The sequence below is a fragment of the Homalodisca vitripennis genome, chromosome 4, assembly GCF_021130785.1.
Source record: "Homalodisca vitripennis isolate AUS2020 chromosome 4, UT_GWSS_2.1, whole genome shotgun sequence".
In the NCBI taxonomy this organism is placed as follows: Eukaryota; Metazoa; Arthropoda; class Insecta; order Hemiptera; family Cicadellidae; genus Homalodisca; species Homalodisca vitripennis.
This window is the reverse complement of record NC_060210.1, coordinates 65,757,966-65,783,968: the sequence shown is the minus strand read 5'-3', so window position 1 is coordinate 65,783,968 and position 26,003 is coordinate 65,757,966. Positions and strand designations below refer to the sequence as shown.

Sequence of the window (26,003 nt, the reverse complement as noted above, 5' to 3'; positions counted from 1 at the left end):
TATTAACAAAAGCCACAAATAGAAGGCTATAACGACAACAACTTAAGCGATGAGAACGATGTTAGACTATTGAAATTAGCAGTTCCAAGAGATGATCGGTAGCCGTTCATTTTGATTACTCGTTCAACCCATACAGGTTGCACGTGACTCGTAATTCCAAAAAGTTACTAAGCACGCGTTTTGTGTTGTACTGCCTGTAAGCTGTGGTAGATTAAATATCAAACCAAATAAAAACGAAACTGAACTTGACTACTTCATTTCAACACAAGTAAAATTATACCATGAATATTGGGGGGGGGAGGTTACAACCCCCACATCTCCCATCAGGATACACCTATGGATATAATTATTAGTAAAATCAGCTTCATGAAGTGTACAGTTTCTTTTTCGCACTAAAATATTCTTTTGTTAGTTGAGTTTTCCTAAGCTTGTTACAAACTAAAATCTGGAAATTTGGATAAATTGTGGGTTCACAACTGAAATATTATTAAGAAATTAAATAAATCCTAAATGGAGTACCGTAACTTTAACTACCGCTGAACCAGTAATGTCGGTTAGAACTCCGAAATGATAGTAAGCGGATAGAGTTTGGCAGGAAATCGTCGTTGAAAATTAATATCTAATTCTTTGATATAGATTCATATGCACGAACGAACACGCCTTGTTAACGGGGAGTTCTCATCAGCACTGGTGTACCAGCACAGCCGGAGTTGAGAGTAATTTTTATTTCGAATGCACGCGGCTGTCAAAATAATGATCTTGTGTAGGAAAATGACTGTCAATATTACGGTTGTTTAAACCGCGCATCGACATTGTTGAAGCGGTGGGCAAATAAAATGAATAAAATCGCCAGTATTTGTAACGCACAATTAGTTCCCTTCCCCTATTCCCGCACGCTCGGGCACATCGCTGAATAAACCAGACCGCGTCATTTGTTACCAATTAATTGGGCATCTTCTCTAGCGCTCGCGGGTTTTTACCGCAATGCGATGCGATGATAAAACCACCACCCCGTTCCGCCGCGCCTGCCGCATTTCCCGCGATTTGTGTGCGGTTTTGTCGTCCGCCGCGCCAGCCCGCGCTCCCGTTCCCGCCATCGCACAATATTGACGTAAATACCGCGGTCGCTTGCCGCCACATTTCTGTATATTTTAGCACACCCGTCTGCCAATTTTAATGTCGACTTTCGCCCACCAATGAGCTATAGTCCGGTAGCGGTATACGGTTTCAGTTTTAAGTTCATAAAACAAAAGTAATTTCATTATTGAACTCGGCATATCCTGGCGGCTGCTTGTTTTGAAATCAAATGTAACTAAGGCATTGTACAGGAAATTATCCGCTTATACTAAATATATGAAGATATAATTTTCACAAAGAATCTGAAACTATTTACTATCGGTAACAATTTAAAGGTTAAAATATTGGCTCTCATACCACAATAACCCATCCAAACACAATTTTACATTCTTATAACCCGTTTATTTACCAATTGTTTCCACATCCAACACCATTGTCAGTTTTCAAAAAGAGCGGTCTCCCAATTATCAGCAAAAACATCGACGCTATAAATAAGTGCCTTTATTGTTAAAAATAGTTTCAAAGGAAATTTCAACGTCTTGGTTGTCGTGGAATCTTTTATGGAATCTGGCAATCTTTTGATAAGGTGGACACCAGCCTGCGAGAGGAAGTGTTCATAAACCACCGTTCTCTGTTTCCAAGTTCTGAAGTTGTTCCTGCCTCTTATTTTATATACGACTCAGTCTCCTGTCGGGGCACATTTCGTCATACAGAATAATATTGTTTTCAAAATGTACTACATCCATGCAAAATACCAGTATCGAATTATCTTGAATTTTGAAGAGAACCAATGAGCAATATCGCCGATGGCCATATTTGAAGAGATATGAGTATGCTCCATCTAATATGCCGAATTCTAATTACAATACCTAAATCTAGTTTTCTAAACTTATTTGAGTCCTAGAGATGCTCAGTTATCTGCTAGTAAGTTATTGGTGGAACATATATTAGTCTCTAAGTGAAACTACGGCGTAAAACAGATAATCTAAACATTCATACTGTGATTTTGAAGCACTTGTCCAGAAGTGGATTTAAACTCCATATTTCGGATTTGGAGAAAGGAGATATTACAACATGTAGCTACATAAAACACTGTTGTAGGCTATATAGTTTAGTAAAAACTTATCATCAAAGAAAGTGCTAACAAACATTATTGTCAGTTAAAAAAATACAACAATGTCCTGGTATCTGTAAGGTCCATGCGGAGAGGAAGAAGGATTAGTTGCATCTGCTCGTTTGGGTTATTTAGTGTTCCTTGAGTGCAGACTATCAAAAAAGTATTATGGAAACATATTTATGTAGAATGTATCCCAGTGCTTAGCATGTTTCTCTGTATGTTTTACTATAACCAAGTTTAGAAATATAAATAAAATTCTTTTAAAATAATAGTATAAATGTTACGACTAATTGTTTTCGAACTTTACCATTAGCTGGAACCCCTTTGTATTAGAAACGCTTGAATATAAACTTTAAATACTTCCTATTCCAGTAATCTTGATCCATAATTTGTAAATTTCCTGTTTATTTTGTCGAAAAAGAACGGCAACAAGACATGTTCACTGTTTTTCATCGAATCATAGGGCGGTACGAACAGTTTTGTCTCGTGTTCACTTATTTTTAAATCCATTATCATATTTTATTTTTTCAAATTTACCAACAATTCATACTGACTGACAGTCCCGATGCTCCACATATCTACATAGTACATAGAAATAGGGCGCGTGCGGCAGCCCACATATTCAGAGCTTACGTACACCCACAATTCACAGAACACATACAGTATATGTGGATTTTCAATTTGACGTCCTAGCAGTTAACAAATCCACACAAAATTGAGTGGTATGTAAAGAATTTTATATTTGAAAAATAAATTCATTCGTGTTTAAATATTGGCCCCTGCGAACTTAATTATCTCGTTAAAAATTACATATGTTGCATGGGGAGTGTCATACTGTAAACACCACATTGAAAAATACGCATATAATCTCTCATGTGTGCTGTGAATTATGTGTACGTAAGCTATGCATGTGTGGGATGCCGCACTCGCGCTGTATGTACATACAGTAGATATGTGGGGCATCAGGACTATCAGTCAGTATTAATTATAGGTAAATAATACTCCACGCGCTCAGCTGTTTATTCATCGTTGAATTTAGTCGAGTTATTGCCTTCTTAGAACACTTGTTTGTATTACTTTATGAAATGGAATGCTAGGACAAAGAAAATATTTAATCCTTAAAATTTCAGACCATACTTTTATTAAACGTATACATTTAGGATTAAATTTAATTACATTTTATTGGCTGAGCGTTGGGGAATCCTATCCATCATCACCGGAGGGGCTGATACAATAATTCCTGTCTGTCTATCGCGAGATATCCAGAGCATGAATTGACTTATAGAGTTGAAATTTTGCATGAGTTTAATTTGTTTATACTGCATAGTTAACATAGAATTTTATGATGGTGCATGTTATGGTTCAGTATTAGTGAAAGTGTTCACATAACTTTGTCTCTACTTGTAGCTAATTAACTTAAGATTGTAGCGAATAAAGAAAAGATACCAATTCATAGGTTTCGTTGCATCTAATAATTTTTATAATTTTGGTCAGCCAGATTGTTTTGCAATTTACAGTTTAGTTGACAATAAGCACTTGTGTATAAATGTTTTTCCACAGAGGAAAAACAAATTTATCAAATCCAATGAGGTATAAACGACGTTAACAACTGGTATGATTGAAAAGTAAATACATTTTCACAAATTTTGGTGTTTGTCAGAGAACAAATATATCATATTTGTCGAGATGTAAGTATACTAACTGTTACAGTTTTGTAGTAAAAAGTTTTTTACCAATTTATTGTTTATAAGGCCAGTGAGAAACATTTTTGTCAGGTACGACAAGGCAGGACACCCATCGACGATTTTGTGGTAAAAACGTCTTCACTATTGTATTGTTTATGCAAATAAGATAAGAATACATTTATCATATTCGACAAATAGTTTACGACAGTATACAACCGTTACAAATTTGTAGTAAAACTGTTTTTACTAATCTAATAGAGAATATATTTTAATGGTAGTAATTTACTCCTAGAGAGGTACAATATATTATATTCAAGTAGATACGGAAGACTGTAAACAACAGTTACGGGTTTGTGGTAAAACCGTCTTCACCATTTTATTGTTTATACAAATAAAAGAAGAACAATTTATCATATACTCGACGAGGCGTTAATGACAGTACGAATACATCCGTTACCTTTCTGTAGTAAACACGTTCTCGTAATGTTAATGGTGAACTAGGCTAGAGAGAAACAAATTTAGCATAATCAATGAGGCGTGAATGGGCGTAAACAACCGTTACGATTTTATAGTAAAAACGTCTTTACCATTTTATTGTTTATGCAAATAAGAGGAATACATTTATCATACTCGACGAGGCGATAATGACAGTACGACTACAACCGGTACCATTTTGTAGTAAACACGTTTTTGCTATGGCTATAAGACAAGGAGAAATCTATCATATTCGATGAGACCTTAAATGTTGTATTAAACTGCTACAATGTATTAGTAAAAAGGTAGTATAATGAAATCTGCTGTATAATGTTTGCATCAGTTAACATATGCTTTTATTAGTGTATTGTTCTCTAATTTTTAAACGATAATCTGTAAATGTAGATAGGTTGTGTGATAATGCCTGAAACACTGTCGAGAAATGAAATACATCCAGAATGAAATATCTTAAGTAACTTTTGTTCAGTTCGCTGGACCATGAATGTCGGTTGAAAACTGCGAAATGAAAGTAAGTCTATCGATTTGGACGGGATCTTGTTGTCGTTGAAAAGTACTCTTTAAGAGGCTTGTGATCCATGTAGATAGTGCAAAAGCTGTATTTGCAGTAAATGCAAAAAGTACCATACTGCTGAAAGTGTGGTACATAGGCAAAGATATGAGCCGTCAGTTATTCCTTTCCCCGTGAGTTAGTGATGAAAGAAAGTTAACTGTTACCAGAACGATCCCTTGAGATATAGATAAGCTGATAAGGTCCGGAAGAACTTGAAAATGTGTCTCAAAACAATTCCAGACTTGCTTCGGGACTGAGATGAGTTAGAAATGCAATATTGGCAAGTTTTTCTTTACATTACTGAAAGCTTATTCTGAGTCCACGTGTAATGTAGAATGTAATAATTACTTAACGTGTAAAGTATAGCGTTCTTTAAAATCTCGAAAGTACCACAAGTGGATATTTTCGTAGAAATCGTGGTGAATGTATTTTCCGGGTGAGTCACGGACAGAACTTTATTCATACTATGGAATATCCCCGGTACTTCAAGTATAAATTTGTCTTGTACGGTTATAGTTATACCTGTATTATTGAAATTCGAATTAGTTTATCCTAAATTTACTTTTGCAAACCAAACAAATATCGGTATGGTTTTTTCTATCGCTGGGGTTGACTTCGTATGTGTGTATCACCTTTTAAGATTTACCTATATAACTAACCTAGTACATTTGTCTGCCTATCTAGACTTAGAACTAGGTCTAATTTATTCACCCCATATTTTTTTGCTGATTCTAGTTAATGGTTTCTAATAGGTATTTTGTACTTTGTATTCTCAATAAAAAGCAAACAAAATAAAACTGTTTATAAAATTTAAAATTCTACATCTGATAGATTAAAAATATTGATTACGTAAATAATTTAATAAAATGCAAAAAGTTGTCTGGAAGAAAGAGGTGTACTATCAGTGTTACTTGTAAATGAAAATGATATGTAGGTTTGACACAATCAAGACGAATTATGATTTTATTGTACACTACAAAAGAAATTGATAAACAAAAAACGTATTATAAAAATGTATAGAGTCACAATGATGAAAACTGTGTAGGGTGATAAATTTTATTTTCCATTCAAAGTAATTAATTACTTGTACATACGGTGGTAATGACATGTGTACAGAACTTGGCACTCGGCGCGTGAACGGGCATAATGCACAATATGGTGAATGACGTAACACAGCTGGTTAGTGGTAGGAGTGCGGGCGCGTCAACACAGAAGGTTTATGTTGGAGTAGTGTCAACATAATGCGTCATGCGACACGGCGCGGCGGGTGCTGCTGCTACATCTAAACACCCGTGTATTGCGGGACTTGCCTATGTACTTTGTGTGGGCGCTACGGTCGGCGCTGCCGCTACACTTAAACACCCGTGTATTGCGGGACTTGCCTATGTACTTTGTGCGGGCGCTACGGTAGACGCTGCCGCTACATCTATACTTTGTACTGTAGAATTTGCCTTACAATAGTTTGCAGGCACTAGGTACTTCCTTTCAGCCAGGCAGGGCTCTTTGTATGATTTCAGAAAGAATCGAAATATAATTTTATATTAGTATGATGAAACGCACACACTATATTTAAATTCTTCAAAATGAGTACATTGTATGTAATTCTTGTCAATGATTAAATCTACATACTCACACTCGTAACGGTAACGACACGATCTCTCTGAAAAAACTACAAGTTACTTATATACGTGTGTTATTCTTATATAATTGTTTACGTAAAATGGTAGAAAACGTAAAAACACAAACACAATTAGTGCACTGTGTAACGTACACGACAGAGATGTAATATTTCTCCTGCGAAGGGGTTTAGGAGCAGTTTGCACGATCTAGATACTGTCTTAGTGCAAGAGACACGTAAAAAGACAGTCTGAGCTGTTCCACCCCTCCCCCTTCACCACCCTCCCACCCCCTACAGGGCGGTCAGCTGGTCCGCACTTATTCCCCGTTAATTGCTCGACCCGGCGATAATTTTAATTGCGCACCCTCCACACTCCAATGGGCCGTATTATTCGCTTAATCGCCTCCATTAATCTTTTCATTCTGGCATTAAAAACGGGTTAAAATTTAAATGTTGAGACTAGTTCTGTTTAAGAATTTGTTCCGTATGATATATATTTTAGTAAGTTAGAAGGATATACTAAAATGAATTGCGTAAACTTGACCGTACATTAGTGTAGTAAAATATCCATCCACATTTCCTTCTTTCTGAAACTTTAAAATAGGAACTTGATGATACATTTAAATTATACATAGTTATTACGTATTGTTAAACACATGTCCATGTATATTCTTCTATTTCAACGTATTTAAAATATAATTCTTAAGATAATTGCTATGTATGAAATATAGTATTGAATTGCGTTTTATGTGTCCCTATGAAACTTGAAAAACTAATTGTCAAGTTAATTGGTTATATGTAAGGTCATTCACTATAAGTAATAGTATCTTGGTGACCAGATAAAATTCTAAAGTGACTATCTATATTAAGTTCTGAACCACTTCTAATGATACATCGTCCTACAAATTATCTGACTATACACCAAGCTGAAAAAGAACACATCACTTTCATATATAGTCACATTATAGCCTGTTTCATTAGTTATATCTGTGGTCGATTCACCGAGTGTTGAGAGAGATGCGCCGCCCACTTCAGCCACAACGTTACAGCAGACCGGCTCACATGCGATCAACAGCAGTGCCCCGCTTGGGCATTTTAATTGTTAGTAAACGTGTTATTACTTAAATGACGGTGGGTCGTTGGTAACAAGGTCATGAATAAACGTCACTCTCTTTCACCTTGGCTGCTGGCACTCTTTTTTAGGGGAAAGCAAGGCGGAAGTGGCTGGCTGTGAACCTGCGAGTCAAAATTCTAGGAATCCGCTCTTCCCAGATTCGTCTCCCCAACTAGTAACAGATCCAGAGGCTCGATGCGCTGGGCGGAGTATCACTCTCAACACTCGATGAATAGATCTATACTGAAGTCTGTCATGCGCACATAACAAGCTTAGCGGATTTGAAAGTACAATGGCAACTTAAAATTATGGCTTCCTAGTTACGGCGTGCCTAGTATCAGAAAAACAAGGCGTCACTCGACCCCGTGTCGTTAGTGTGACTTACCCGACGGCCGTCCTTACTGATGCCGACAGATGAGAGTGGCAGGCCGGGGCCCAATTTGGCGGTTCTTCTGTTCGCTCCGCCCCTGCAGGCCCGTGCCGTGCTCCTATTAGTCGAAGAGCTGGCTTCTTGGCCGATCAGCGTATCGGTGGGTGTGTTGTTGTTCCGGTCGCTGCTCTCGTTTGGCGCCACCAGTTTGGCCGTCATAGTTCCGCCGCAGGCCACCAGATAGTGCCGCGAGAACCTTTACTAACCATTTGTACTTTTGGAGGCAACAGGGCTCACATAGATCAGAGACTGGATACAAAGAACTTTAGTACTCTGAAACAGAAGAAAATAAAAAAAAACGATTAAAATTTTTTATGTTGTGAAATTAGGAGATTGTACTCTCGGTAATCCAATACTAACTACACTGGCAGTTTATAAGTTTTATTACTGGAAGTCGTCGTGTATTGGAATGTCAAAGGTGTAACAGTTTCTCCATCTACATGACCGATTGTGTTGATCAAACAATATTATTGAATTGACGAATATGAATGTTATAAGTGAATTGCGATTTGTGTGGAAGACCTAGTATCATTAATGGCGGACTATCGAGGTTCCACCGTATTCCGAGAGGCGAACATATTAGCTTTGATTGTATTAGTCACACAAGATATCACTCATCCAATGCAACAAATTGATGCACGGCAAAAATGAGCGTTCGGATGGCCCTCCATGAAGTGAGGGATTCAGATAGCTCAAGTAGTAAATATTTAAACGGTAAAAAACAAAGTTATGCGGCACTAGCGTTCCTCAGAATTTACGGAAGTACTGTAATCCTCGGACCTTGCCCCTATTAATGATTTATCAACAGTGGTTCGGCTTCGATTTGTTTGCGATCATTCGAGTTCACCGACGTTGGTTTAAATAAAGTTCGAAACCTACAACAGGTAAGAAAACTCCCATTTTGTAACCAGGGAAGGGTTACATTCGCTACAGGCGAGTTTTGGGATGTGTGTTTTTTATTCTCCTGGGAGATTTAAATTCAGTTACTGAATTAAGCGCGTTCCATTCAAAGACACCGACATAGAGACGTTCAATATGCAACGTATCTGAACAAAAGGACGGAGGCAGAAGCGAACGCGATATTTAAACCTCGCCTCCGGCGTTGCACGCCGTCGGTGTCGGCGGGGACTAATTTGAATACGACGTCGAGCAGAGCGCTTATCGTCTTCCCCCCACCCTCACTCCACGCCACCACCTACACCATCCCCCGACGACCCAACCCACCCTACAGCGGTCTCCGCGCGCTGCCAGACTAATCAAGTCACTTCGTGGTCTCCACTCCACACCGCGCCGTTGCTAGGACATACTCCAACCTCCGCTTCTACCCGACCTGAGTCACAATACTCTGGTTTGTGTTCAACAACATTCTCCAGCAGGAGAGTCATACAGCATTAGTGTTCAGTTTTGACGTTGTGTTGAGAAAAACAAAAATATGTTTAGAGAGGTAATACCTCTTTACAAACAATAATATAATTTTTGAACAAAGCGGATCCTTAATTTAAAACCAACAATCTCTCCAGAATCAATTTTGTCTGCAACCCAATAGGAATTATGATTGGGATTTAAGCAAACAGGTGCAGAAATCTCAACGTTTATGCTTTGGTACGTTGAAATGAAATTATGAAGACAATGATGTAGACAGAGAAGTTTCAAATTTAAGCAACATATTGTCCAATTCGTGGGAGAATTCACTACTACACTACAATAACAAAGAAATGAACACTTACCTACATGTGATGATTATAATTAGTATGACAGAATGGGTGGCGTGGACGTGATAGCTATACGCTTTGTGATGTATAGCTATGTGATACAGATGTACTGCGACTGATTACCAAAACCTTTATGATACACGTACAGTCCAAACCGTATGGATTTGGGATGATCCCTTAAGTAATGCCCGAGTGCTTACCAGAAAATGCGCAATTTCAACCTTTATGCTTTAATATTTATAATGTTGGTCTTAGATTTAAGTGAAAATAAATTTTAATTATATTGCCTCAGACATTCCATTATTAAACAAGTCATTACGCCAGTGATGTCTTACGATGTTACATTTTAATAATTATCATTTTATAATTCAACTAGTAATAGTAACAAAACGTTTGGCTTTCAAAAAAATTGATATTCCTTCGCGTAAAAAAATCAGAACTAAATCGATTTTGTCTGAAAAAATATCGAACCAATTTCAAGTAACGACCAGGCGCGATGTAAGACACTTAAATCGATTTAACCACAAACAATAAGTAAGGTAGAGAATTTAAATAAACACATCATGTTCGTAGAAAATCCCGAACATATTACGTACGTAAGTAGAAACGCAGTTTAATATCAAATCAAATCAAAATCAAATTTATTTCAAAATTTGCAAACAAGCACAGTACACATAATATAAATGAAATTAGTCCCACATGGGCCATAGAGGCTTGTGCGTGGTGACGAGTCAGTTTCTAGTCGCTGTGCACAGCGGTATCATGCATAATAGTTATCCTTAATAACAATAAATTATTTTATATCTATTTTCAAAACAATTATTAAGTATGAAATCTAAAATAATCTGTGTAATTTGTAGGCCACAGACAACATTAATTATGCCACAATACCCAATAGTCTAATTATTTGATATAAAAGATCATATAAAAATAAGGTATGTTATTTGCTATAGTGCAAATAATATAAATAGTATCTAACAAACTTTTATTGTGGGCTTGTAGTTGGCTAAAATTTTACACTCGAATATTGTTTATTGTCGAGAATCTTTAGTTTTAGAGTTAAAAGTTGTAAGTTAACAGTTTTATCAGCAATATTTATGGAGATTATTATAAATTACTTTTTAGTTAGCTTACTACTTCCTTATTTCAAATTTTTTACTACGGATAGTCTACCATTCATATGAAGGGAATTAAACAAGGACTATAATTAACAAAACTGTAAAACTTATACAGATATTGACAGGTTATAGAAAAATAGTATAGTAAGCCTACAAGAAATTGTGTAACTCAACTTTTCTGTGAAATAAGCAATGTACGCAAGGCAGAGAGGAGCATGTGCTGAGTAGTACACGGTCCAGAGGTGCACGCGCCAAGTGTAATTACGAACATTACACTTGCCCCACTGTGGGGGGTGTGGTTGGGGGGGGGTGGCGAGACGAGGGGGCGACTGACGTGCTCCGAGCCCGCAGAGCTTATCGCCGCCACCCTCCCTCACACAACGCCACCCCCAACCCCTCGGGCTTGTCAGGCGGCGGCTCGCTAATCAAGAAATACTGCCGACCCTGGCTCCGCACTTGCCTCACGCCCCATACTGCTCGTACTTTAACCGCATTTCTCCACTTCTAGCAAAAAATAGCGGTTGCCGTACACGCTCTGTGACATCTCTTGTAATATAGTAGAACTAGGGTATTTCATTTGAGTACACCATACAATCTACGTGACTGCGTGTATATTGTCCGAATTTTGAGATTAGTTATGCAAGATGTCAAAATTGGGACTCCAATCAGGGTTACCAGACGTTCGGCTTTAGGATGACATGTCCTCATGTGTGTGCTCCTGTCCTCCCGGCTTCGGAAATTATTTAAAATGTCCGGCTTTTTAGTGAATGTTTAAATATTCGAAATTAGTGGCATTACATCAACAACTTCTTCCGATTTCCAAAGCCCCAAAGATAAGCCAGGGAAAGTTATCGCTGCGCACGCGTAATGCCGTACCATGTGACCTACTGTTAGATTCAGTTGTATGTTGAGTGTTGTCTGTAGTGTCAAGTACTAGCTCTTATTTCTATCAGCTCAACTGCACTGGCGCTATTACACCTTGTTTTTATATTTATCTATTAAAGTAAAAGATTAATTTTGTCATAATACGTTTTATATTTTTATGTTATACTGATAATTCTTTATATATATATATATATATATATTATATATATATATATATATATATATATATATATATATATATATAGGCTACAACATAATAGCCTCACAAAATACATTTACCCATCAATATACGTTTTAATCATATAACTACCTTTAAATTTTCAATATATATCAAAACAAGTCCAATTTGAGTTTTTCTATTTGCATTACAATATGCTCAAATGCAGTGTTTTGCTCTAATGCCTAAAATGTAATGTGTGTGTTTTTTAATAATGTATTAATAAATGATTAACGGATCGTTTATTAAAAACTGTCCACCTTTTGCATTCATTTCCTCATTTTTCACCCCCAATATTCCTCCATTAAGGAATTTGCGTCAGGTCACTCTTGCTCACCACGAAGACAGAGATTCTTTCTATCCTTACAAAGCAGATTTTCCAGCGTACCTCTGTCTATACGGCACAAAGGGATCAGATATCCAAATTGTTTAATAGCCACGATCTTTATGGAGTAGAAATTTACCGGTGCACTACTGTCTATGCGGAACGAAGGGGTCGGATATCCAAATTGTTTAATAGCCACGATCTTAATAGAGTAGAGATTTACCGGTGCACTACTTTCTATACAGAACGAAGGGGTCGGATATAAAAATTGTTTAATGGTCACGATCTTTATAGAGTAGAGATTTACCGGTGCACTATTGTCTATACGGAACGAAGGGGTCGGAATTCCAAATTGTTTATTAGCTACGATCTTTATCGAGTAGAGATTTACCGGTGCACTATTGTCTATACGGAACGAAGGGGTCGGAATTCCAAATTGTTTATTAGCTACGATCTTTATCGAGTAGAGATTTACCGGTGCACTACTTTCTATACGGAACGAAGGGGGCGGATATCGCAATTGTTATTCAGCTACGTTCTATACAGAGCAGAGATTTACCGGTGTACTACTGACTGTACGACACGATAGTGAAGGATATCGCAAATGACCATTAGCTACATTTTATACAGAGCAGAGAATTACCTGTGTACTACTGACTGTACAACACGATAGTGACGGATATCGCATTTGTTCATTAGCTACGTTCTATACAGAGCAGAGATTTACTGGTGTACTACCGACTGTACGACACGACAGTGACGGATATCGCAAATGTTCATTAGCTACGTTCTTTACAGAGTAGAGATTTACCGGTGAACTACTGACTGTAGACACGATAGTAACGGATATCGCAATTGTTATTCAGCTACGTTCTATACAGAGCAGAGATTTACCGGTGTACTACCGACTGTACGACACGACAGTGACGGATATCGCAAATGTTCATTAGCTACGTTCTTTACAAAGTAGAGATTTACCGGTGTACTACTGACTGTACGACACGATAGTGACGGATATCGCAAATGTTCATTAGCTACGTTCTTTACAGAGTAGAGATTTACCGGTGTACTACTGACTGTACGACATGGATGGGACGGATATCGCAAATGTTCATTAGCTACGATCTTTACAGAGTAGAGATTTACCGGTGTACTACTGACTGTACGACACGATAGTGACGGATATCGTAAATGTTCATTAGCTACGTTCTTTACAGAGTAGAGATTTACCGGTGTACTTCTGACTGTACGATACGATAGTGACGGATATAACATTTGTTCATTAGCTACGTTCTTTACATAGTAGAGATTTACCGTTGTACTACTGACTGTACGACACGATACTGACGGTTATCGAAAAGGTTCATTAGCTACGTTCTATACAGAGTAGAGATTTACCGGTGAACTAATGACTGTAGACACGATAGTGACGGATATCGCAAATGTTCATTAGCTACGTTCTTTACAGAGCAGAGATTTACCGGTGTACTACTGACTGTACGATAAAATGATAGTGACGGATATCACAATTGTTCATTAGCTACGTTCTTTACAGAGTAGAAAATTTACCGGTGAACTACTGACTGTACGACACGATATTGACGGATATAGCAATTGTTCATTAGCTACGTTCTTTACAGAGTAGAGATTTACCGGTGTACTACTGACTGTACGACAAGATAGTGACGGATATCGCATTTGTTCATTAGCTACGTTCTATACAGAGTAGAGATTTACCGGTTGTACTACTGACTGTATGACACGATAGTGGACGGATATCGCAATTGTTCATTAGCTACGTTCTTTACAGAGCAGAGATTTACCGGTGAACTACTGACTGTACGACACGATAGTGACGGATATCGCAAGTTTTCATTAGTTACGTTCTTTACTGAGTAGAGATTTACCGGTGAACTACTGACTGTACGACACGACAGTTACGGATATCGCAAGTTTTCATTAGCTACGTTCTTTACAGAGCAGAGATTTACCGGTGTACTACTGACTGTACGACACGATAGTGACGGATATCGCAAGTTTTCATTAGTTACGTTCTTTACTGAGTAGAGATTTACCGGTGAACTACTGACTGTACGACACGACAGTTACGGATATCGCAAGTTTTCATTAGCTACGTTCTTTACAGAGCAGAGATTTACCGGTGTACTACTGACTGTACGACACGATAGTGACGGATATCGCAGTTGTTTATTATCTACGTTCTTTACAGTGCAGTGATGTAATGGTGTACCTCTAATGGGACAGATGTCGCCCTGGTTTGACTCAAAAGGGGCGGATGTCGCAATTGTTAATTATCTATATTCTTTGCATCTTTTTACAAAGAAGAGATTTTCCGGTGTACCGAAGTTCATATGACCGAAGTGGGCGGATATCGAAATTGTTTTTTTAGTTCTTTCCAAACCATTTTACGGTGATTATGTTCTTAAGCATGGTATCTGAGTCAAGCAAATTCTATTTTATTTTCTGCTTTTTTCCAAAAGCAAGTTGTCGTTCCTAACCAAGTAAAGCACGACACGGGTCCCCGAAAACAATACGACGTACTCATGGTTTGTCGAATCTTTGTTTTCTTTAACACAAATTCTCTAAATTTATATGCAAACACATTTATTTTTGCGATTTTATGCAGGAGAAACCGTCGTATTACCTTTATATAAATTATTTGTCAAAAATCTTATACTTTATTGATGTGAGATTCGCGATTACATGTATTTAACGATTCTTTACATAATCTTTGTGTATTATACTTTTCTGACACATACAATGGATGTATATATTATTATCTACTAAACCTAAATTATCACAATTCAATTCGTAAGCTTAATTTGTTTTATTGTAATCTAGTAGGAATAAGTAAACATTAGTCCTGTGAGTGTCACTGATACGTTCTGATAGTTATTATTGAATGTTTATTTTGTATGTAAGGATTTTATTATTTTAGGTAATCAAACCCTTTCCAGTTAGTGCCTTTCAAAGTATATAAAACAAATTATTTATATTATCTGCGCTACTCAATTAAATATATTAAATAATTTAGTGATTTTGAGGGTTTCATAACTGAAGTTTAAGTACATTAGCAGAACGAATTCTCGACAACTTTCCCTTATGTCACCATACTGGCAATATTTGGCCGATGACGTCATGCGTGGCGGTTTGTCACATTCAAACCCAGTTAACTAGAAATGGTACATCAGAACAACAGAATATAAGATGGGCTATAACATTTATTCTACTTTTATAGTGTAATCAGACGGTGTATCCAAGTGAAACAATTGACAATAACATTAGTCAGTAGGCTATCACATATCCCTAATGCGTTCTGTTCTTCTCAGAAAAAATTCTGATGTTTAAAAATGAATGCTACGCTTCAAATTGCCCGAATAGTTTTACTCCTTACAAAATGCATTTTTCTAACTCTGAAACGAGGCACTTAGACACAAATTTAGAGAGGAGAAATCTCGTAACTACTTTGATCGTTATAAAAATTTCTATACGTCTGTCACGAAGGTTGTAACTCTATTTCGTTGTACATAAAGAAAATCATTTTAGTTCTTATGTGATTAAAAACGAGTAAAAGGAATGTTTTTTGAAAAGTCGGTATTATTATCTAACATACATACTACAAATTTACTTGTACAACACTTAATACAACAATACTTAATTTTGTTTCTGTAAAACTGTTGGATTTTTGTACAAATGTATTGTTAATTTGATTTAATAATTTTAGTCAGGAAACTATTTATTTTTTAATTTATTCACTTCTGATGATCGTCAATTTAATACAATGTTTAATAATATGTTATTCAATAAAGTTATTGATCTCGTTTAGTATTAATATTAATTACTTGATACAATTTTATTATTCTAAAAGAAATTTAGGATTGTAATATATTGAGTATAACATGTATTTTAATGTCATAATTTGTAACATAAAAGAATTATCTATATATCATATCTACTTGGTCTGTATATTTTAGACTATTATAACTTTAGACTCTAATTTGATTGATTTCGAGTTGAAACTGAGTTTAAATGTAAAGTTGCCAGTAAGACAGAGCGATAAAATAAATACTAAATACTATTATAGACAATAATACATTTTCAAATATTATGTAAATCTATACAATTCATCTATAAAACAATTTAATATTACATTTTGTATTAGATAAACCTAGTCTTTTGTGTAATTTAAATACTTTATTAGTTATTCAATTTACTTAGTGTCAACAAATCAAACTTTTTCTCCGACTGAATAAGAATATAAGTAAATTAAATGTCGATTTAAAAACATACATAAACTAACCTAAACTTTCCAAACACCGCATACATTACCTTGTTCGGCGTATGAGAAGGGTGGTGGCGCGAGCGCGGGTGGTGGGGTGGGATGATAAACTGATAACTGAGGTGGGAGAACTGCGATCTAGATGTGAACAGCTGGAACGGCGGCACTGGACTGACACAGAGGCCAGGCTGGCCACCCCACGCGCGGCGCAGCGACAAAAGTCCCACCGCCTCTGCAAACTTTAAGCGTTGAATAATTCAGTTAGCCGGCTCCGTGGCGTGGACGGGCGCGGGCGGGCGGCGAACACTCCTCCCTCGTAATTCACCGATGAAACGCCGCCGCCACCGGCGCTCGGCTCGCTCGCTCACAGAAGCGGCGCGGCGCGTTATAGCTCTCGTTATAGAGGCTTATTACACCGTCGGACTCCCCTGCGCGTTTCTCGTGCCAACTGCCTCTCCCGTTTCTTGCTCCACTGGCTTCTGCCTTGCGAATATATCACAAAATCAATTGCTGTACTATATTATTTCCCATAACATACAATATCTCATTATATAGCTAACACTGTGCTAAACAATAATTTGTTTTTTTAATACATTTGAAAGTAAAAAAAAAAAAAAAAAAAAAAAAAAAAAAAAAAAAAAAAAAAAAAAAAAAAAAAAAAAAACAGGATTATAAACACAACTTTTAATTGAAGCTTTTAATGTTCTCAGTTTGATTGAACAAGTAACATATCTTACTCTTGATTGTTATTACCCTTGTCCTAGTATTAACCTAGCTGGTTTTAATACTTTCAGAGTACTAACAACAATATTGACCTACAAGGGTGTGAGATTCATAACTGAAGAAACTGAAATAAACAAACACCATTTCACTCAGTTTTCATCACTTAATTTCTGTTAGCATTTTGTAAATATACAAAGAATGGCAAGTCTAATTTGTCGTCTATGGTAGACCACAGTTCGATCCTCGCATCAGTCTTTCACTTTTTTTTACAATTGTTTAAAAGTAAAATGTGTCGAAACGTATGGCGATGCAATTTATTACACTTTAATATTGAGTAAGGTAAATTTGCCCTAAAGGTTTTTAAGTATACAAAAATAGATTTTATTGCACTTTGAAGGTACAAAAGAATGCTCAATTCTAACGTCATTACCTAGACGTACTAAAGTGTTTGAAACTTAATTGAATGGTTTATTACCAACTGAGCAGTAAGTATTAAAAAGTGCAGTGTCAATGGATTACAGACCACTACAAATATCAGTCTTATACTGGGTATTATTTTTCGACTTGTTTGAAGTATTCATCTGGAATTTGAACTTGATAGGCTAAAACTAGGCATAATAGATGTAGGTATCTTGAGAGAGCATGCGTATTGTAAAGCATACGACAAAGAAGTAATACATTAGTCTCAACAAGCAGTGTTTTTCGGTGTTGATATTAGTACATATGTATTTTTTTGGAGATAGAATGAAGATCTATATGCACTACTAGCATTTTCCAAGCTTTAGCGCTCAAAAACGTTTTTTATATTTAATGATCTCGCAGTTTTGGAATGACGTCGTAGGCAGAGGCAGACGACAAGACATTAATACCGACGCGTTGGCGGTAAGTTCGCCGCCTCCTGCCACCACCCCTCCTCACCCCCTAGCCACCGCACTCGCTGCTATTGTCAAGTCAAGTGTTTATCCCTCAGTGCTCCAGTCCCTTAGTCTGCTGTCCGCTCTTAACTTCGCACTGTCGCCTCCACCTCCACCTCCACCACTGTACTTGCGTAACCCACTGTTGCTCTATTTCAAGCCACGGTTTCTAAAAATAGAGTATTAAATTGAGTTAATCATACATATTGCTACAATTCAACCTATCCAAAATGCTCACAATGAACGTATCAATAAACTACCAAAAACGCAGCAGAGTCAAAACATGTTTGTAGGAAGAGCTGCCAGTCATGCAGGTCAGGGATCTGGATTTAGGGATTTAGGACGAATTACATTTCCAAAAGATGAATAGTATTAACAGATTTTATGCTGACACAAAACAGATCATTATTACAAAAAAACACATCTTCAAACATATAAACAATTTTTTTTCGTAATTTCTGCCATCATGGCCTGGGTACATTTAAAATAAATTAAATTGTCATGAATTCTCAAAAAAAAAAAAAAAAAAAAATTGTTTAATATTTATACTGTATTAGTTTGTTACTCTTTTATTGATCAGCTCGTAGCAGAATTATTTTACTTGAAATTTATGCTTTGTTTCCGTTGTACGTACTAACATTATATTTAATTTTTACCATAAGATGTTACGTCTTGTAAATGTTTATTTTATGTTATGCACTGTTGTTTTTTCTTAGATACTGTACTTTAATTTCTTCTATGTGATTTATAGTCCTAACCACACCTTCAATAAAATCATAACAGATTTTTGACGTTTGCCATAGTTATATGTTACAATATAACACTAGCTACATTTTGAGGACATAAATCTACTATCTTCCTCAGGCGTAAAAAGAGTAGATTTCAATTTTCGAAACAAAGTGTTATACATTTTGTAACATATAGCGATGGCAAAAGTCCCTAATGTATCCTTTTAAACAATCCACCTGAAAAAACAAAGGATATGTTTCATTTAATTGAAACAAGCCGTAATGCACCAGATTCAATGAGCAACAGTCTGTAAAACAGTACCTTAAAAAGAAACTGGAATTCATAGAGCACTGGAACATCTAAGTTGTCAACTTGATGCGATGGCTAAGCCATAACGCAAGGGGATCTAGGCCCGTGCAACCCAGATCGCTGCACGGGGCACCGCCGTTTAGAGGAAGGCACTAATGCTAAAACATAAAATCTGAAAATGTATTTCACTTTAAAATTAAATCTGTAACTAAGTTGATACCATTCCAACATACATATAATATACTACATGTCTGGAAACTCACAAATAACAGGCAGAACTTCACTTCTTCAAATCGCCCTCACTTCCGCCCTTCTTGCCCGTAACCCCTCCGATCATACACCACCTTGTTTGTATTCGGACTATTTGTTAGTTGACTGAAACAGGGCAAGTAATACAGAGGCTAATAGTTTTGAGGAAGTTAAGTCATTCGTATAAAAACAAACAGTAATTCTCTAAGTATACAACCTTGCGGTGCACCACAAAGGACATTTTTCCAATCAGAATCAGATATGGCACTCTTAGTATGTACGTACTGCCGTCTACCCAAAAGATAAGATTTCATCCAAAAAGTAATTAACTCAAAAAACATGTTTTGATTTTGATAATGACAGCGCTTTTTAAATAAGACATGTCTTTGAATAATGAAAACAAAACAGTTCACAGTTTTTGATCCGTGAAAAGCGGCATATCGACCTGCATATCGCTACCGGCATGAGCATAGTGCCTGTACTGTGATAAAGATAGAAGCCAGACTGATACACGAAAAGCGTGATCGTTACAACGATAAAATATATAGGTAGTACAAAACTATGGTAGAAGACTGAGTGGGACGTGGTGGAATTGGGAGTTGCTAAAATAAGGTTATGCGCGGGTTCGATCTCTGTCAGTGTTCGGGACCTTTACTGGGACCCAGCCCAACACTAGCGAACTCTGTTGACTGGTGTTAAAATCTCATTGATACGTCTAGGCTTGGCCTGTATTCGCTAGAATGAGAACGGTAACGGATAGGGATGTCAGAAATTAGCGGATAGGGATGAGAACATATTAACGATATAGGGATATAGATAAGGAACACAAGTCACTTCTTATCTTGAACCCGATGCTCCACTGCTAACACCTCTCTCGGTAAGCTTGCTGTCTTGTCTATTGTGATTTGGGGGATTTAAAACTTTAGCTTACTTAGCAACTCTCTCTCTCTCTCTCTCTCTCTCTCTCTCTCTCTCTCTCTCTCCCTCTCTCTCTCCCTCTCTCTCTCTCTCTCTCTCTCTCCCTCTCCCTCTCGCTCTCTCTCTGTGATAGTTTGTCTTCAGCCTCAAGTGCCTAAGAGAATTTGAATGTCGCATCCCGACGCGCACACACTGTCACACGCGTAGTCGGGCCTATCTGCCGGTACTGTCGTTTCGATGACTCAAATATCAAGTCTGCAAAACTCCAATTTTTTACATTTTTCATTTTAAATCTATATATTTTTGTGAATTTTGGATTTCATTTTATGACAACTGTTATTGTGTAATAGAGGGCAATAAGCATAATTGATCAAACCAAAATATAATGTGAGGACAAATCTGTTACATAGAATCTGCAAAATGTCAATTACAAAGAAATGAAACAGTTTTGTATGGCAATGCTAAGTTTGCGCAGTGGTTTTAATTTTTAAATTGTCTTCAATCACCACAAACTCAAAATAAGCTGTACTATATGCGATCTTTCATTGTCATATCCCAAGATGTATTATCAATGACTGCTGATGCTAGTACCAAGAACCGCATCTGTAATCCCATAACGTGGGAACGTTCAATCTACTATGGACTACATCGGATTTAGGTTAGAACTTAAAAACTGTTGAAAACGGGTCCATGAAATAAAGGTGTCGCTGTCGGCGCTTTGACACGCCTCTTAATTACACATTGTATTGTAATATATGCCCAAGATTTTTATGATACAGTTTATCATTTAATGCCTTTAATGTTTTGAGGTACATTTGTGAAAGTTGTGTGTCTACTGTCAAGAACCGGCACTGCCAATCTTAATTTTAAATATGGATTTAAGGTCTAGAAAAGACGTGTCACCCAAAAGTTCGGTGATCTATAACTACAGTATTATAGTACTAGTTTTGTACCTTTTGTATTTTCCGTTTATTTTATAACATTGACTATTTTGCTATTTAAGTGTTTGTAAATTTGTTTTGCACGATAAATCAGATGTAAATATGTATGTATATTTATGTATACATATCATGTAATTTTGAATCTGCTCTACTTCTTTCTTTCGTTCCATTTAAAACATATTTTTATATATAAAAAAAATTAAGAATTGTTGCCAAAACCATTATTCTAAGAAAAATATTTAATTGAAGACCTCTTATTGTTATTTTATCGACTTTAAAAGAGATTGAGGTGTTAAATTTTTATTTGTTTGGTTCATTATTAATTTCAGAGTTAAGTGTGGATTTATCAAATTCAGCAGTTCCATACATAAGTAAATTGTTCTCCTTAAGTTCTTATCCTCTTCCCTGTTGTCAGAAAATGAGCACGTCGAAAAATCACCATTGTAAACAAAATAGCATAATCGCGATAGAAAAGAGCACTATTATTCTCTAGGTGTTTGGGAACGGTTCATAAATTATTGAAAACATCCATTAAATCACGTGTCGCCTATCGCACTTATAAATCCGCGCTGATCCAGATTTGGATTTGCGGTCCGATGAATCGATAATCTCCTGGTAGTGGCAGATGCGGGTAGGTCGGTTATCGGGCAGCCAGAACACCGCCCTATCCCGCGGGACTGGGATTACACTATCGATTGTCGATATCGAGGTGCGGCATCGATTACCGCTACTCGCTCTCTCGTGCGCCACATCTCTCACCAAACCGCGCCTGTAACAGCTGATACTGACCGATCATGTTTGCCAGCATTTCAACTGATCCCTCCAGCTTCACGGTTGTATGGATACCAATGTACAGTGACTTGGCTATTTTCTTTCTACGCAACCCAAATTTGTGTGGGTATCGGTGAAATAGACTTGATGTTAGTATTTAGTTTTACGGAATTTTAATTTCAATTTCAGTGTTTTTACTGTCGTAGACATGTATTACATGTATGACAAACGTCAGTAGCCTACACTACATTATTAATAATTAACATATAAAAATACAATATTTGTATCAAAGTCAAGCTGAGAACTAATTTTACATTAAATAATAAAAGAATACAAATGACTAATAAAATAGAGTTTAGGCTAGAAACTCCCCAACCGAATAAAAACAACCCTCTAATATGTATTCTTTTAGTTGTTTTTTGTTTTTTCTTTTTTATTTTTTAAATGACTGGGGAGCTTCCAAAAAACCTAGCTCCTGAATTTTGAGGCAGTCCACCACCCGGAGCCAAGCGATGTTGGGTTTTTCGCAGGTCTACTCGGGCTCGCGTGTTGTGGTCATGTATAGCAGCTCCATCTACTACATTTGCACAATGAAACCTGGCATAGATGATGGTCTCGTAGATATACAAAGATGGAAAGGTAAAAATTCTGTGCTCTTTAAATGCATTTCTGCATGCACTTCTGCGAGATATGCCAGCCACAACATGCACAATTCGTTTCTGTAAAACGAAAACCCTTTTTAGTAAGTACTTTAGGCTACATGTGTGAGACCTCTGGTTTGTCAGAGAAGAAATCGCGTTTTCCGATTAACATTTATTTAAATTGGTTTATAATACAGCTTGAATTATAAAAAGGGATCACGATTAAAATCTGATAGGCTAATAATACCAATATGTAATGATACCATTGAAGAAGGGACTGAGATGGGTGTCTAAGAAACAAGACAATTCCGACAATTTTAAAAAGTTTATTCGTATTTAATGCTTATACATTATAATAGTTTAAACATTTTAGTCTCATAAGTTCACACAAATTGAAAAACACGATTTGTATTTCCAATGACATCAAGGAAATCACAGTTAATTCGATTTTTTGAATGTAGCCTATGCTACGACAGGGTGCGCTAGTGGAGTCCTAGCGATATTTTAGTAAATCGCCAATTTATCATTCAATACTTAACATTTTTGTTGATGCCATTGGTAAGAGTTTCCTTGTTTGCATTACACTTCTTCTCTTGTCTATGACGTGATAGTTAACATTTTAAGAAGTTTAAGATGCTCACATAATAATATATAAATCGCAGATATAATCACTACTCAAATATTGATGGCTGAAATATGTCTAAAAGAATCAGATAGTACGTCATTTTTTTTAAAGAAAAAGGAAACGGCAGATGTTTAGTAAATACGTACGTGTAATAATTACGTTAGAAGCATAATTGATCAGTGCAGGTATCTTAAAACTGAGCAGGGAGTAATGAACGCGTCATTTCATCTCTTCACAAATATTCTGGTGGTTTGCATTCGTCAATAATTCCCACAATAATACTGTCATAAATAAAAATTCAACTTCAAAAGCAGAGCGCCCTTCTATAATCCTCACCAAACAATGGGAACCTCCGCAATGAATTATGGAGCCACACGGAGCTGCTGACCAATTAAGTTAGAGGGACAACAATGGGGAAACAAACGAGCCAAATGAAGCCGGTGTCAATCAGCCGACAATCTGCCTTTGACATTAGGACGTTACTCTCACACTACGCGGACATGGTGCGGCGTCAGTGCACCTCCACACCTCCTCCCGCTACTCATCCCACACCCCTACCACTGCACACACAACCCTAGCGACCACAAGCAACCCGTAACGTCACAGTACCCTCCCTCTATACCCTATCTTACCATGCTATGCGGACATGATGCGGCGTCAGCGCTTCTCCACACCTCCTCCCGCTACTCATCCCACACCCCTACCACTGCACACACAACCCTAGCGACCACAAGCAACCCGTAACGTCATACTACCCTCTCTACACAGTATCTTACCACGCTACAGGGACATGATGCGGCGTCAGCGCTCCTCCACACCTCCTCCCGCTACTCATCCCACACCCCTACCACTGCACACACAACCCTAGCGACCACAAGCAACCCGTAACGTCATACTACCCTCTCTACACAGTATCTTACCACGCTACAGGGACATGATGCGGCGTCAGCGCTCCTCCACACCTCCTCCCGCTACTCATCCCACACCCCTACCACTGCACACACAACCCTAGCGACCACAAGCAACCCGTAACGTCATACTACCCTCTCTACACAGTATCTTACCACGCTACAGGGACATGATGCGGCGTCAGCGCTCCTCCACACCTCCTCCCGCTACTCATCCCACACCCCTACCACTGCACTCACAACCCTAGCGACCATAAGCAACCCGTAACGTCATACTACCCTCTCTACACAGTATCTTACCACGCTACAGGGACATGATGCGGCGTCAGCGCTCCTCCACACCTCCTCCCGCTACTAATCCCTCACCCCTACCACTACTGCACACACAACCCTAGTGACCATAAGCAACCCGTAACGTCATACTACCCTCTCTACACAGTATCTTACCACGCTACAGGGACATGATGCGGCGTCAGCGCTCCTCCACACCTCCTCCCGCTGCTCATCCCACACCCCTACCACTGCACACACAACCCTAGCGACCACAAGCAACCCGTAACGTCACACTACCCTCCCTCTATACCCTATCTTACCATGCTACGCGGACATGATGCGGCGTCAGCGCTCCTCCACACCTCCTCCCGCTACTCATCCCACACCCCTACCACTACTGCACACACAACCCTAGCGACCATAAGCAACCCGTAACGTCATACTACCCTCTCTACACAGTATCTTACCACGCTACAGGGACATGATGCGGCGTCAGCGCTCCTCCACACCTCCTCCCGCTACTCATCCCACACCCCTACCACTGCACACACAACCCTAGCGACCACAAGCAACCCGTAACGTCATACTACCCTCTCTACACAGTATCTTACCACGCTACAGGAACATGATGCGGCGTCAGCGCTCCTCCACACCTCCTCCCGCTACTCATCCCACACCCCTACCACTGCACACACAACCCTAGCGACCACAAGCAACCCGTAACGTCATACTACCATCTCTACACAGTATCTTACCACGCTACAGGAACATGATGCGGCGTCAGCGCTCCTCCACACCTCCTCCCGCTGCTCATCCCACACCCCTACCACTGCACACACAACCCTAGCGACCACAAGCAACCCGTAACGTCACACTACCCTCTCTACACAGTATCTTACCATGCTACGCGGACATGATGCGGCGTCAGCGCTCCTCCACACCTCCTCCCGCTACTCATCCCACACCCCTACCACTACTGCACACACAACCCTAGCGACCACAAGCAACCCGTAACGTCATACTACCCTCTCTACACAGTATCTTACCACGCTACAGGGACATGATGCGGCGTCAGCGCTCCTCCACACCTCCTCCCGCTGCTCATCCCACACCCCTACCACTGCACACACAACCCTAGCGACCACAAGCAACCCGTAACGTCATACTACCCTCTCTACACAGTATCTTACCACGCTACAGGAACATGATGCGGCGTCAGCGCTCCTCCACACCTCCTCCCGCTGCTCATCCCACACCCCTACCACTACTGCACACACAACCCTAGCGACCATAAGCAACCCGTAACGTCATACTACCCTCTCTACACAGTATCTTACCACGCTACACGGACATGATGCG

At 38.3% G+C, this 26,003-nt stretch overlaps 1 protein-coding gene across 1 annotated transcript in view; it reads right to left on the bottom strand.

Moving 5' to 3' along the window:
* LOC124359428 (protein hairy-like) overlaps window positions 1-16,817 on the bottom strand; it is a 35,117-nt gene extending 18,300 nt beyond the window's left edge. The window contains exons 1-2 of the mRNA XM_046812164.1: window positions 16,694-16,817; window positions 8,042-8,359 (exon numbers count right to left, since the gene is read on the bottom strand). Coding sequence (XP_046668120.1) covers window positions 8,042-8,245 — 204 coding nt within the window. The 5' untranslated portion in view covers window positions 8,246-8,359; window positions 16,694-16,817. The remainder of the gene's footprint in view (window positions 1-8,041; window positions 8,360-16,693) is intronic.
* Between the last annotated feature and the right edge of the window lie 9,186 nt (window positions 16,818-26,003).